Source organism: Tigriopus californicus, chromosome 9, assembly GCF_007210705.1.
Source record: "Tigriopus californicus strain San Diego chromosome 9, Tcal_SD_v2.1, whole genome shotgun sequence".
Lineage (NCBI taxonomy): Eukaryota > Metazoa > Arthropoda > Copepoda > Harpacticoida > Harpacticidae > Tigriopus > Tigriopus californicus.
The window spans coordinates 7,335,679-7,351,235 of record NC_081448.1 but is presented as its reverse complement, the minus strand read 5'-3'; the positions used below and the strand labels follow the sequence as shown (position 1 = coordinate 7,351,235).

General features: G+C 38.8%; 2 protein-coding genes across 2 annotated transcripts in view; one reads left to right on the top strand and one right to left on the bottom strand.

Annotated features, from left to right (window-relative positions):
• The first annotated feature begins 1,308 nt into the window (after positions 1 to 1,308).
• LOC131886679 (transmembrane protein 231-like) lies at positions 1,309 to 6,453 on the top strand. Its single transcript, XM_059235077.1, has 6 exons — positions 1,309 to 2,001; positions 2,096 to 2,325; positions 2,544 to 2,672; positions 5,260 to 5,485; positions 5,836 to 5,966; positions 6,060 to 6,453. The coding sequence occupies exons 1-6, from the start codon at positions 1,869 to 1,871 to the stop codon at positions 6,186 to 6,188; spliced, it is 978 nt and encodes a 325-aa protein (XP_059091060.1). The 5' UTR covers positions 1,309 to 1,868; the 3' UTR covers positions 6,189 to 6,453.
• The window catches only part of LOC131886841 (transcription factor RFX3-like), an 18,178-nt gene continuing 8,886 nt past the window's right edge, over positions 6,266 to 15,557 (bottom strand). The window contains exons 3-13 of the mRNA XM_059235259.1: positions 13,790 to 14,431; positions 13,282 to 13,714; positions 10,975 to 11,299; positions 10,723 to 10,872; positions 10,541 to 10,655; positions 10,354 to 10,469; positions 10,064 to 10,142; positions 9,753 to 9,992; positions 8,873 to 9,112; positions 6,483 to 6,565; positions 6,266 to 6,396 (exon numbers count right to left, since the gene is read on the bottom strand). Coding sequence (XP_059091242.1) covers positions 9,937 to 9,992; positions 10,064 to 10,142; positions 10,354 to 10,469; positions 10,541 to 10,655; positions 10,723 to 10,872; positions 10,975 to 11,299; positions 13,282 to 13,714; positions 13,790 to 14,431 — 1,916 coding nt within the window. The 3' untranslated portion in view covers positions 6,266 to 6,396; positions 6,483 to 6,565; positions 8,873 to 9,112; positions 9,753 to 9,936. The remainder of the gene's footprint in view (positions 6,397 to 6,482; positions 6,566 to 8,872; positions 9,113 to 9,752; positions 9,993 to 10,063; positions 10,143 to 10,353; positions 10,470 to 10,540; positions 10,656 to 10,722; positions 10,873 to 10,974; positions 11,300 to 13,281; positions 13,715 to 13,789; positions 14,432 to 15,557) is intronic.

Below are 15,557 nucleotides of genomic sequence, written 5' to 3'. Positions count from 1 at the left end.
GTAATGTCGTTACTTGTTACAATTACTGTAGTTTTTCCGGACTCAGATGGATATGTTCGGCAGGTCAAAGTTAAAATCGCATATAAGACCAATATTTGAGACCTATCAGCCAACTTGCCGTTCTCCATCCAAGTGAAAAGTTGTAATAATTCATGTCTCTTTAGCCTTGTATTGTAAATGTTCAGCGTCCATTGGGTAAAGGCCTTGGCAAAGTCAAGATAGACTGCATCGACTGACTCATGGCTCTCTAGCTCCTCAATGACCTGCTCAATGTGCTCAATCAATTGGGTAACCGTGCTAAATGCTGGTTAGGAGGAATGACTTCATGAATATCAAGAAACTCTACAAATTTAAACTTCATGATCTTCTCAAACACCTTTGCAATAGTCAAAGTGAGAGAAATCGGCCTAAAATTATTGGGGAGCGACTTATCTCCCCCCTTAAAGAGTGGAACAACATGATCTAATTAGTCATGGCCTATAAGGATAAAAAGCTTCATGAGATTGTGATCCAAGGCAATGTTCTCAATAGGTTAAGAAGTTTCATTTGTGGTAATTGGTTAAGGTCGAAGGATCGCTTAGTGACATACATTATGTCAAGTCGGGTGTTCCTCAGGGCTCCATTTTGGGTCCTCTCCTTTTCATCATCTTCAATGCTCCACGTCTGAAGCTTAGTAATAGTAACGTCAGTATCTCTTCCAATGCTGATGATACAATATCAGTTTGCCGTAGGAATGGTCTGAATTTCGGTTGTCTGGTACAGGTCCTAGACCAAATCTACTCTTGGGTTGCTAAGAGTAATATGGCCCTGAATGGAATGAAATTCCGCTCAATGACCTTTGGGTCGACGCCAATAGACTCTCCATTAGTAGATGATGAAGGTAAAGGTATTCTGCAGGTCTCGTCCGTAATGAATTTAGATGCAGTCCTCCAAGATAATGGAAAGTTTGATGAGCATATCTAGTTGAAGTTGGCATGGCAAAGCCTTTCAAACATGTGGTTGGATATATCGCACGTTCAAGTCCAGAGATAGCATCACGATGCTAACTTTGTACACGTCGATTGTTCAGCCACATCTTGAATATCCTTCCCCCATTTGGGCTCCAATTAATTTGCAAAAGGTCAAACAAGTCCAAAAAGGTTTCACTAGGAACATCAAAGTAATGACAGCGCTCTCGTATTGGGAGAAACTAAAAAAGTTGGGACTGTACAGTGTTCAGAGAAGGTTCGAAAGGTATCTAATGTTGTACCTCTTCTAAAGCATTCATGAGCTTTGTCCCAACTCAGGATTTAGGGTTAACTGTAGTGACCGTAGAGGCTTAATGTGCGTTTTGAGAGCACCTTTAAGCTCTCGAAAATCCAGGCTAGTTCGAACAATGAAGTCTTCTTTCTTGCCAGTAGCGGTAGGGAAGTTTGCAAAAAAAATCCCCAATGGATATTGCTGAAAATTGCTTTGACAAGGCTCATATAGTTAAGCAAATCTGATAGTGGAAGTGGTATAACTGTGAATCTAGGGGCTATTTTAACTTTATGTCAATATGTCGAAAGGCACTCGTACAAGACTGATTGAAAAAAAGATGATCCACCACCGTATGGCGAATTCTCTGTCACGATCAAAAGAGCTGGAAGCGGGAATTGTTCCTTTTTGCACTATGAAACGGTTGACGTCCTACAAGTTCTTCCTTCCACTTTAGAAAGCACCAACAGATTACCCAATACCTGGATTGTTCGAGTTAGATGTAGCCTCTCGTATCGGCACACTTACTTAATGCTAATGACTAAAAGATCTACCTGAATCTGCTCAAGCTGGCTTTCCACATCCAGGTCTTTTTCGAATCAGCTTGTCACATCTTCCAAAATATCGTCATAATGTGGAATTTGCACCAAGAACCCATAAACATTCGTTATCAGGCATCACCGTTCTCAAAAGCGGGGGTCTTCTACATCTCCGCGCTGATTCTCACTTTTATTCCCCCATTGTTGATTGCATATCGAAGTCAAGGTTGGTAAACGAACCAAGACATTTATTATGAGTATACATAGATTGTATTGCACAAATTTGGGCTAAACTGACAGGTCGCAACCGTGCTTTTTAGGCTTTTGGCAGAGGGTGGATACCTATCGAGAGCAACCCGAAATCCATTTTCAACACGAACTCGTTCTCTATCTGGAGACGCTACTGCCGGACAAATCTTTGGGCTGGAGCACGTTCAAAAACTACAATCAACTTCTTCAAGATCGTGTGAGGGTCCCTTTCATCCAGGAAAGTATTCCTATTCATAGTATGCAAGCTTGTATCCTCCATTGTACTCAAAAAAACTCGCAAGTAAGTAACGCTGGTTGACAATTTTTCTTCACTTGTCTTCCTAACAAATATCTTTCAAATACATGTTTGCACGTTTCAAATCCAATGCGCAAATCCATCCCAATAGCCAATGTGGTCAAGTATTTGGAATCATAAATGCTATAATTTCCATTCAAGGCATCAAAAAGGGCGAAAACAGTCGGGCTCAATTTCTCTTAATCTCGTTCCTCTGCCCTTAGACGTCGGAAACCGATTGGAATGGTGATGGCAAGTTGGATGGCTTAAATCTGACCCTCACTATTCCTATTGCCAATGAAGAACAAATACGTGGAATCACCCTACTCCTGCTCTTTGATGTGAAATTGCACGTAAGAGAATATTAAAACGAAGTGCTTATACATTGACCGTCTACAATATTCCCAATTTGCGATTTTCCGAATTTCCGAGACTCTTGAGAAAAAACTCAGATTTGGCTTGAAAAGGGATTTGTCATACATAAACCCTGTTCGTCGTGGCCTACAACAGATGTATGAAGCAGAGCAGGGGCAGGTTAGACCCCTACCTTTTTTCACCCACTTTATCACTTCATGGGTGATGGGTGGGAAGCTGCGCATGGACTGAACAAGTATCCCATTATATATACAAGGCTTGCTTAAAGCTATTTGCATCGAGCGATGACCGACCCCACGTAACCATGTCAGGTTAAATACGACACAGTATGCTTTTTCCTTTAACCAGCCTTCTGAAAAATACAGCATTTGTAAAACTGGTTTGAAACCGTTAAAATTACACAAAGTTAAACAATGAACGAAGATTTTAAGAAAATTAATGACGTCTCAAAGAAATGCTTTTTACTCAGATCCAACAAGAGCTTAAGAAAAAATCTAAATCACTGAAATTACCTTTTGCTTATATTGTCCTCTGAATTCTATTGGGAGCATAAATAAGAATCCCTTTAACTTGTGTTTTCGACAGCTTACATTTTTTAATGATGTTGAATTACATATTGAGCTATTTTGACATCAAGAAAGAAACAGAAAAGTATTCATTTACTTTTTTGACGCTGAGAATTGGTAGCAATTGTCTAGAAATTTGAATTTAGTGATATCCGGGCCATTTTGGAGCTAAAACGCATGCAAATATGTAAAGCAGGCTACTGCCTCCAATTTCACTCTAATGGCTAAATCGATCGTATGCTAATTTGGGATCAAGTGCTATCTAAGTGTGATCCAAATTTCAATTAAATGGATTTTTGAAAATCATAGGTTTTAATGTGTTTTTAAGTATATAGGTGTTTATTGTGAGCAAGATTAACATTAAGCAACAGTAGCGATATTTTTCCTTGTGGTTTGCGAGGAATAAAAATAAAAATATATATTTGGGCATTTGTTTTTGACCATAAAAAGTCATTTTAACCATTGCGAGCTAACAATGCATACAAGTTTTTTTCTACCGGAGACATGCAAATCCATAGGTGCTACACGGTGTTCCACGGTGTTCAAATAGCCCCATCAAGTTTTGAAGGAAATTCCCAAACACATCTTGCCATGTTTCTATCTCTGAAAATCTTTCGGAACAACTTTGATTTGATTGCTTTATGGTATTCCAGCCAACGTAAAAAACTTACATGGCTAAAAGAATTATAAAAAATGAACTTTTCTAAAACCTATTCAATGAAAATTGGGAGCACACTTAGTTAGCACTTGATCATGAATTAAATGTCATCCATTATACCGCTACTTAGTTACACGGTATTTAATGGTCCAAATTCGATCCTTTTTTTGTCCCAAAATGTCCCGATTGTATCTTAATTCAATTTCCCAAACAATTGAAATCGATTTTCAATATTACAAAAATGACAGATTATTTTTCTTTTTCTTGCGTCATTTCAAATAAACTCAAAACGTAATGAAACCATATTTTAAACCCTCAAAATGCTAGCTTTTAGAAATTTATTTTAGAACCATCGAAAAGACACTTTTTTGTGCAATCACAGAAAATTTCACAAAAATCAATGAAGCCTCAAAGAAGCTATTTTAAATCAGTTACAACAAATCTTTTAAAAACTGCCAAATCTATAACATTGCGTTTTGTATGTGCTGTCTTCAGAATTCGAGTGAATGCGTGACTAAATAATCATGATGATTGTATAGCACTTTTGCAAAAATTATACTTTTATTGTATTTTAAGTGACATTACATCGCATTTTGAGCTATTGTGAGGCTATGCAAGAAAGAGAACAAATACTTTTTACTTCTGTGATATTGAAAAACGATATTGACTCTTTGGGAAATTGAATTAAGATATATTTTGGGGCTAAAAACTATCTAAACCATTAAATCCCATGTAATTAAGTGGTGGTGTTAAGTGGTGGCTAAGTTAGTGTGGTCCCAATTTACATTGAAAGCGTTTTGAAAATTTTAGGTTTTATAAAGTAAGTTTTTTATATGAGCTAGAATACTACAAAGCAATAAAATCAAAGCTGTTACTTGTTATATTCCGAGGTACAAAAATGCCAAGACGTTTTTGGGTATTTCCCTCAATACTTTAAAAAGTATTTTTACCACTGTACGGATCTACTACACACTTAATGTGGTGAGGGGATGCTCATTCTGCATACGTAACATTCAAGCCTCAAAGCAGAGATATGAGCGTTTAAAAGATGCGCCCTCCATGGGAGCCGATTGGACTAAAGCATAGATTTCTAGACACTGGATGTCGGACGACCGACCCCTCAGTTGGCTAAACAGTACAATAAACCGGTTTGTGATCAATTCCCAGGAGACCATCCATTGTACTGTTTTACCAGCCGAGTGGTCGGTCGTCCGACATCCAGTGTCTAGAAATATATGACTAAAGCACCCGATAGGGGCACGACTTGGTGCTCCAGAGGGCGTGGGCTCGAATCCCGCCTTCGGAGAAAACCTGTCATTGCTGACTCCCCTTCAATTGTAGCGTCTGTCTTCGGCTCGTTTGAGCGGGTTAGCCTTCATTCATGAGACGTCGGTGTTTGATGGGTCCGGCATCAGCATGAGTGCAGACTTGGTTCTCCATCAGAAGCAACCCGTGGCATCCAAGGGTCGGGACTCAAGATTCCGGGAGCCCATTTTTGATGGATCCTCCTTGAACCCCGAGACATTCAAGTTTTCAAAGGTGCTACAACAATACGCGAAACGAAATCGTAAGTATAAGGTTATGTAATAGCACACGAAATTTGAGCAACAGAAATCATGGCTGACTTGGAGAGATTGAAATGATTATCCTTTGTTCTGTGGCTACTGCTGGCAGGATCATGCCAGTTTGTGCCATTTTTTCGCTAAAAAAGAGTATTCTTTTCTTTGGAAGCTAGTTGGGAGTACGAAAGTGACGGAACTCGCAATTTTTTTAAGAGAGCGACGTTATCTCGTGAGATAGATCTTACTACCTGTTGATTAACAATAACTGAGGTCGACCTTAATTAGACAAAATTGTTGATGTTATAAAACAATAGTCTTTTTTGAGTTTTCACCTTTCCTTTTCCGGCCTTTTCAGTCACAACAAGGCTTTCCAATCAATATTCCACCTGGACGAGGTGCGGTTCAGGGCTTAATCAAGCATTCAGTGTTGATATTCAAATCCAATATCCCGAGCAAACAATATCCTATACACCGGGAATTTGGCAGGTTGGTTGGTCCATAATTCATGATAGCGCCAGGAATGCGGCTGAATGATTAATTAATGCATGGTACTTACCCGACTTTTCCTCTTTTTAATAGGTTCTCAAATGGGCTTGGGTCCAATATTTGTCCATTGCCATCGTGTTTATGGCCATTTTTCGCCAATTCAGGTCACATGTGTTCACTTCGCAAGTGTTCCCTGTGGTGCGCCGAAAAGATACTTTCTAACCGAATCCAATCCAATGCTACTTTCAGTAATTTTTGCGCACTTCTACCAATCTGAACGAAAACAAGTAATACATTTGTTTGGTTCGTTTGTGTCAATCTCTTGTTTATTTCATCATCAATGAACATTAGAAGCATGATTTTCGGTGTAGGTGTTCGTATTGGGTGTTTCGCAATGCCAGTAACTCGTATGCACTTTGTTCGTCATCTCCTGCAAAAACGAATGTTGAGGTTCATAAATCATAACTCACTGTCTCGATCATCGATAGAGCGGGCATTTTGAGGCGGCAAACCTACTGCTTTGTCCAGAAAATCGCAATTCCGCTCCAGTTTAATCATCTTTCGATTCACTTCCGACCCCAATTGACTTCGCTTCAGATCTAGGAAAACAAACAACATTCATCATTTACTAGCTATCTATCAATCTTTTTATTTTTATTTGTTTATTTTATTTTTTTTTCATTTTCTATTTTCTGTGCAATCTCATTCTGAGTACATTTTTGATATGCTGAAATTTACTTCTTTTTTCTGTTTTTGTCCTAGATATTGTTTCCAAATCCAGTAAAAGCATTTGGGACAAAATAAAGGTTGAACACGAAAAATTCGGACATCGAAAATGTTTCATGACGTCAATATTCGACGAGATAAAAACGTCGGTACACATTTGAGGTATTCTATTGCTTAGTGCCAAAATATGTTTTTAGTTATAAAAAGGGATTATTCTGATATTAGAGACAATTGCTGCTGTGGAAGAAGGCAGCAGAAATCTGATCCTGCACAAAGTCCTAAAAAATAAAGATACCAGCATTAGAAACCTTGCGAAAAAAGTTGAGATAGTTGAATAGACTGCATCGGACGTCTTAAAAATCAATCTTCGTAAGCATGAAAAGAAATGCTGATCTATACGACCCCAAATTTGACTTGAAAGTCGTTCAATTCTTCAAAAAGAATCCATCGATGTTTAGCAGAGATGTGGCCAAGAAAGTAAAAAAGATCTCAGTCTTATGTCTAGAAGGTCAAGAAAAGGTCAGGATTAAGGTCCTACAAGGTTCAGGTGGCACGGCAACACAACCTCACTGTCCAAAAGCCGTTCAAGGATATTGTATGACAATTTGCTGACAAAATTTCAATGTGTCGTAATGGATGATGAACCATATTGTAAACGGGACTCTACCCAAATTTCTGAGTAAGAATTTTACATTGCAAACAGTAGGCAAGCTACCCTGAAAAAGTTCAGGCTGAAAAGGAGATCACAATTTCCGAAAAGGTTCCTTGTCTGGCAGGCTATTTGTTCTTGGGGTAAATGAAAGTGTCACTGGTACTGTTATTCAAATCAAAATATTTACATCAAAGAATGCCTCTAAAAAGACTTTTACCCTTCTTTAAGAAGCACAATTTGTTAAGCCTTTAAAGATTCCTGTTTTACATATAATTACCTTTGTACTCAACTATTCGTTATTCAAGTTTCAAAAAATTAATTGCACAGGCTGCACAATTAACCGGTTTTGATGTCCAGATATTCTCGTGTTCAACCTTTGGGTAACAAAAAATTTAGCCGTTTTTAAAAAAAATACTAACAATGTAAAAAGTGGGGTTTAAAGCCGGCGTAATGTAAAATAAGATTTCATAATCAATAACATTTTGAGGCTTTTATTGCAAAACATACTAAACCCATAACCTTTGTTGCATATAATTATAAATCTTGCCCTATTTTGGCAATGAAAGTGGAAGTTTGCTCTATGTTTATCTAGTCATAATGTAAACTTTGTGCATTTTATAACATGATGACTAAGGAGATCTTCTTGCATGTAAACTTGGGCAATGTTTACCAATTGTACATGTGGTACTATTGCCAATATTTGATAACCCATGAAATAATTGATGAGAATGCTTTTCAATCATTTCAACTGGTTTATGTACCAACTATGCTATAGGAAAAAGCTATCTTATTTTCTTTATTTTTTACCTACTTTATTACATATTTGAATTGTTTGTCTTCGGTTTAGGATAAACCAAGATTCATTATTGGGATCATTAGAGAATGATGCCGGATTTTCATGCCGCACGATGGAATCTGGTTTGCCTTTGGGTTGAAATGGCTTAGAAGGAACACACTAATTTTGACTTTGTCCTTTGATAAGTACGTAACAATTTTTGGAAGGATAATCCATTTAGTTCCCGTTCATTTAAGTTAATGAAATAATCAACTAGTACTGAGCTGAAATACCACAAAGAGGCTTGGACTTGGCTTGCCTGGAATCAAAGAATCGAAATAAGCTAAATGCAATGGAAAGCGTATTTCTCTCCCCATACGCTACGGGAATTCTCCTTTACATATGGCTGCGTATTTCAAGGCCTTCATTCTTTAGATAAATGATGTTCGATTTGAGGGGTTATTGCGGTGTAACGGGAAAGTTTTTGGGCCCATTTATGTTTCCAAAGTATCCCAAGTTCTCATGTGCAAAAAGGTTGTCGTATCAAAAAAGAACGAAAAATTGGTCAAACATGCCAAAGAGAGTCTGGAAAGTCAAGGAGTTGAGGGGAAGCCACAATGGATACTGAATCATATGGTTTAAAACGAATTATGAATGGTACTGCTTTTTCCACGGGACCGAGACTTTCATGTCACAATGCAATTAAGTGGTTCAGCAAAGGAGTTGGCAACTTTGGATAGCACTATGTCAAACCTTTGAAGTTATGAGCGATGCAAGGTGGAGTGGGCGGGGCTTCACAGGAGCCGTGGAAGAGATTTGGGTTGCTAAGAAAATCAGCACCCAAAGAATCAATGAATGAAGAGTCAGAGAGCTCACTGGCTTGAGCGTTGACTAGATTCATCATAAGTTCGCGCATCGAGTCCTCGCACAGATGACGCTCAATTTCATGCAAAATGTACTCGTTCAAGAGAAGTTGTAGCAAATGGAAGCAGCCTAAAAAATAGCAAACAAAAATACGGTCAAACATCATATTCCATGATAGTTGGCCAAGAAACATATGCATAAGGCAAGTTATACCACTCAAAAAAATAAAAAGTATCTGTGAAGCTGACCTCAAGATGACTCAGCCGAAATCGAAATTTTGTCACAAATTCGATCTTGACCAAAATCAAAGTTGACCAAAACATTTACGACCAAAATTCAGTGCAAAATGGACGAAGTTGGAAATGAGTTATACTCAGGTGACATTTATAAAGTCAATACGCTCCAAATAAGGTACTAGAACATGTGCGTCATAAAGAATTCACAATAGAATTTAAAGCTTAAAAACCTGCAACAAAAAAGCGATTAGCTAATTGATGCCCAACCGGTCATTTGTTTATGAAAAATGGCGTTTTGGAACCACCACTAAACACTCCAGCTTTATCATATCTCTAAGCGGGTTGAAAACACTTCATTGTACGTAGGTATGGGATCTTCAAATGGCACTTGGCACAACATCTAAAAATGAACTCAAGAGGAGAATACCCTCAGGTGGCCGTACTTTTGTAAAGGGCTAACCGATTCGTCGCATTCAGTATCGGTCATTACAACTTGTGGACTTTGGGTGTGATGCCAGAGTTGCCAGACTTACTTGTCGAAGGCCCATTGGGCTTGCTATCTTTGAGATGTTTCAGTAACTTGGATGACACAGAGGTCCAAACGATGAGGAATCGACGAACTTTGCCAATGAGCGAGATGGAATAGGCATTGTTGGTATTGCTTTCACCCATACTTGCCACTTTGACATGGTTTTCAATCAATGACGTTGACCAACCTCATATCTGATAGATGCTGGCCTTGTCATGTATGAATTGCTGAAATTCTTGACACACTAGGGAGTCATGAGAATAAAGATCTTTGTCAATAACATTATAAACTTAACTACCAAAGGACCCAACTTACACATTTGAACCTCTTCTCGAGCGCAGATCTTGGTCCCACATTCGTCAATGATTTGCTTCAGGTCTAGTTTATGCCAATCCTATCATGAAAATATTGAAAAAAATAACTTATTCTTACTTCAAAGATGTCCTGGTGAGCGAGGCCATTTTGAAATACGTATTCTGCTATAAACAATAATATACGTAGTGGGGAAGTAAAAGCTCAAAATATTGAACAAATCACAAGGTTCACTACAGTTACTACTTTACTGTATGTTGAACTGAGAAGCATGGGGTGGTAACTTGACCAACCTGGGCCATTTGCACATAAATGGATAAACTTGAAGAGTTCATCAGGAGACACGCAGCTTGATAGAGATGATTCACGGATGTTCTCCTCTTCAACATTTTGGACATTTGTTTCACCACTGAAATGAAATTAAATCCACGGTGTAAGTAAGGACCCAGTCAGCAAGATCGGTTAATTAGCATTGCCTACGTTTCATTTTGACGTAGATGAGATTTTCTGGAACCTGCTTCAATGAGTACTGAAGACTGCCCACCACATCGTCCGCAAATTTACGGATGATTTTCAGCACATTCTCGGGAAACATCTGTGGAATCCAAGGAGAACCTTTGTCAAATCTGGTTCGAACTCGGAGAGGTCGTTGTTCGTTTTACCTGAACCGGCGTCGGAAGGATGGCCTTGAGAATGGTTCGATAAAGGATGGCATCACACACGCCAATCAGGGTCACCACCACATTCTGACCCAAGAGGTCGGCAATGTGAGGGGGGATCTCTTGCCAGAAGTGCGTGAATAAATGGGGAATCTGCAATGAAGAGATCAACCCTTGTACTTTGTCGTGGAAGGCAGGAATAAGCAGACAGCATTCTTCAGACTGACTAAAGGCTAGGCCGCCGTCACATTTCACCTCTGAAAAACTGAACTTATTGATTGAGTCCATGATTCGTTGGCAATGAGCCCGATACATCGTAATCAGCGTCTGCAATTTGTCCGATGGGATCGAGGTGGCGTGGGCAAACTCGCGGAATGATGGGAAATCGGGCAGTTGTTGCACCGTGGAAAAACATGGCGAAGGCGAGGAAGACGTGGCGTGTCCACCCGTAGACGTCAACGCCCCACCATTCAATGAGGCGAAATCTCCAAAACTGTGGCCCATCAAATCGTTCTGATGCAAGGGCGAGTGTAAGCCACTCTTGCCTACCATTTTGGAATAGAGCTTGACGTCGACTTGACTGGAAGACAATGGAAACACCAATGAGTTATCCACCTGAGCTCAAATACAACAGTGTAGGTCAAGGAAGCTGGGTCATCAGTAAAGCGGGTAAAAACATTTAATTTCAATAAAAAATATTTTCTTTTCATATTTCTCAAAAAGTAAATATTAAGTCGTTTTCAATCCTGTGGATAATAATATGCACATTTTATCATATTTTGGCAATTCAAGAACAAAACGCCTGAATTTGTAGATTTTTGGTCCAACTCTAAAGTGCTCTGGTATCTAACTCAAAACATCATGACCTCTAGCAGAAATATGGCGGGTTCATCAAGACAGATGACTATTGAAGAGAAAAGGAAGAAGGTTAAAAATCAGTTTTTGTGCCTTTTTACTGCAGCTGGGCCACCCATGAACATTACTAACTAGAGTAACTATGATACAGTGGAATTTTCTACTACGGCAGTTTGATGGGTGCGCTATCTACCGAGTGTTTCATAATGATCTGGACTGGTCGCACAGGGTAACCCGCTAGAGGTTAGGCAACAACATAGAATTTAGCCTTTAGCCTTTCACAGACTTTTCAGAAATTTCAGAATGTGAATGAGGAATAAGGACCATCATTGAACAAAGATAAATAAACATTTGTTTGAGAAAGTAGAAGAATCTTATTCATTGACAAGTCCTGAAAACCACTCCAAGTGACCCTCAAACAAGAAGAAAAGTTGAACAATGATTATTTGGTACGAAATGTAATTAGCAAGCTGGGCGTTGTCTGACTAGCTTCTTTTAGGTCAAATCAATTCTCTCTCAGGAAGCTACCAATCTAGTCACGATGGAGTGATATTTTGTTCTCCATCTCGAGAACTTGAGTACGCAAAATGAAGCAAGAAATACTATCGGACCAAACTCAAAGGCAAATGTGCATTTGAAGGATCAGAAATTCGAAGTCCTTCTTGTATGTTTATGCATTTCATTAATAAGTATTTTTTAAACATTTACAGCTTTTTCGATAAGATATAATTTATATATTTGGTTTTTTTTAGTGTAATGTTTTTACCCGCCCTAGTCATCAGTAGACCTAAAAAGTTACCTTTTTAGCGGAAATATCTTTTTAAAGTGGAGAAAAATGTGAAAAAAGTTTTGAGAATGTTGAAAATAAAGGTGTAAATATGCAAAAGTGAGTTGTAAAAATGCAAAAAGAATTATCACAATAAAAAAGGTCGCTTTTGGCCCCTTTAAGCCCTTTTGCTGCACTTCATGTCACACAATCTAGGCACCCAATTGTATTTACTAAACCATCCATTGAGTTTACAAGAAGTAACCATTTTTTTCTTTCAATGTTCGATATGAGGACATGTTTTCAATTGAAATAGATATCATGGTAAACAAGTGACTCTCTTCTGGAGCTTACTGTTTTTGTTGCTGAGGGAGGCTTTTGTTCCCAAAATATTTTTGGGTCGGATCAAAACCTTGCCGGCACATGTAGCTCAACTGCAGTTTTCTTTTTTTTCGCAGAGATTCCCAAATCAAAAAAAAGGAATTGAATTTGATATTCAAATGCGTTGGTAAGGCAAAATTTTGTATAAAGTTTAAGTGGCAACAACTAGACAAATCATAATCTTTCATTTTAATTATGTCGGGGATTAAATTCTTTGCAGCAGTTAGTAAGTAATGCCGAAGAAAAACCTAAACCAAAAAAAAGTGCTAAAAGGTTCTGGCTGAGGATTCAACCTTTCATCTGATCATGCTGCACAGAAGTAAATGAAAAAGTCCCAAACAAGGAACAGCAAGTTAAAAAGGACACAGATAAGGACCCCAAACGACAACAAAAGGGCAAGAATGCCCTAAACTGATAAAAATAGTAAGAAAAAAGGTGGAAAAGAGTCGAAAAAAAAAGGAAAAATGGCTTAAAAAAATGAAAAATTGGAATATTTTTTTCAGCCTATAACTTTTTTTTTTTCATGTCTAGTCATTAGTCATGGCATCAGCTTGACTCACTGCTCTGGATGCTTTCGACTCGAATAGTTGGGACTGTAGTAAATTGAATCGGGCTTGACTGCCAGCCCATAGTAATGGTAGCGGGACTGGCCACGAGTTCCTAAGCGACGTGTTGTCAGATTGGCAAACATTTGGCGGATTATCTTGCCGAAGCTCGCCGCATTGACTGGTTGCATATGGTTCTTGCTACAGAAATCCACATAGTTAAAATACACCACATTCCGAGGTATGCAGACGCCTTCGGAAAGCTCATAATTCTTGTCCAACCAGCAAAGGGTGGCAGGTGTGGAATGAGGTTTGAGACGTAGGCTATGCACACCCACCGAGGTTGACTCCGAGTCTTGGATAATCGAGGCAGCCATAAGTAAAGAACTATCTGGATTTGCGGGCATGGGCGAATCCCCCAAATGAGCTGCACCTTCATTGACTGGCCCTAAATCATCGATGGAATAAGATTAGTTTTCATTGATAGTTTTATATGTTCATTTCTAAGATTCGGTGTGTTTACCTGAATTGTACGGGATATTATCATACGAGAATACGTGTTTGTGGGCGTGGTGAGCAATCCCGTCGAAATGCGAAGCTTCCATTGGCGAATTTTGCAGAACCAGATTGGGAGATACACAATTATCATGGAGGGGGCGCGAACTCTCAGAAGGCGACGAGCAGCTCTCCATGGAGATGGAATGGCTCGTAGGAATGGAAGAATTGCTATGCTGCGGTAGTTGTTGTTGTTGTTGCTGCTGCTGCTGTTGCTGCTGCTGTTGTTGTTGATGGTGATGGTGATGTTGAAGATGAAGATGGTTAGTGGAAAGGTGGTGGACAAGGTGCGTGTGGGATAGCGGAGGAGCAGGAGCAGATGGATGGAGGGGTGGTGGAGGATGCGAAGGAGGGTGATGATGATGGTGATGATGATGGTGTTGGTTGTACGCACTCATAGATGGATGGATCATCGAGGAATGTCTCCATTCCATGGATGGAAGTGAGCCATGGTTAAGGTGTGGAGAAATCTCGTCCACCTCGTTCCGTTCAGATGGAACACGGGATCCATGAGAACCGACTGGATTGTAGTAGTAGTCCGCCGAAGGGAAGGATCCGACTGGACCCGGCGGAACTGAGCTCCCTGGGGTACTTTCATCAAGCCAAGAACCTAGAAACATCACCAATTAGCTTAAAAGAAATACATGTCTTCACTACGAAATGACCCCAAAAGTTAAATATCTCTTTTAGCATTACAACAACGCAATTGAAATGAACCTTTATTTTCAGGCCTTAGCCAAGTAAAAGCTTCAGAACGTTGTCATTTCACAGAAATATGCGTATGAGCAACAATGTTTAATTTAGCATGGGACAACGTCAGCCTTACTTGTGGCACTTGTTTAGCCTGTCAGCTAAGTTTCTCTTGATATTTATCTCTTAACCTTAGATTTTTAAAATTTGAAACTCATAACTCTTGGAACTTCGATTTTTAAATTTTGTAAAAAAGTTCCCACAAAGTGCTTAACCTTAACAGCAAAATTTTGTCTTTAAATTTGATTTTTTAAAAATTTATTACTGGTTTTTTATATTCTTGGTTTATCATCAGATTATTATTATTTCTTGATTGTTGCTCTGGGCAAAAGCTCAAGCTTTTCCTAAAAATGCAAATAGAGCCTAAATTCTTATCACGCAAAAGATGAAAGATAAAAACATTTGCATTTTGGCCCAGGTCTCTTTGCCCTGAGAGACAGCTACAATAAAGCACTCAGAGGATCCAAATTTGATCTAGAAACCTGCATGGTTTTGGGTATTAATTTGGGGGTCCAAGTTAGGAGACAACTTCCAGGCCTTTTTATTTCAAAGATTTTGAAATAATGAAATATATTGAAACCTTTGGTAATTGCTTCAAACTTTTGCAAAATTAGTATAATGTTGTCTTTTTATGTGTCTTTTTTGCTTTGAAACAGGCTTATATCTTTGCATTTAACAATTATCTTTCCAATGAAAACAGATTATTTGGTGATAAAAAATTTTTTTTAGTGATTATTTGGCCTTCAAGAACAATTGTTTTCCCGAGCCCTTGCAATAACTTGAAAAGTGGCCCATGCACACATAAGGCCAGCTTCAATGTCGGGATACTTTTGTGAAATAAGACATGCCTCACTAATGAATTACGCAGATCGTTACATAATTTAGACTGTCTTAATGGAGGCCCTATTCCTAAACAAGCCAATTATCTGAAGGAAATGGCATGGCCCTGCTGGAATCAGATTCATTGTCATCTTTTTTTTTTTTTT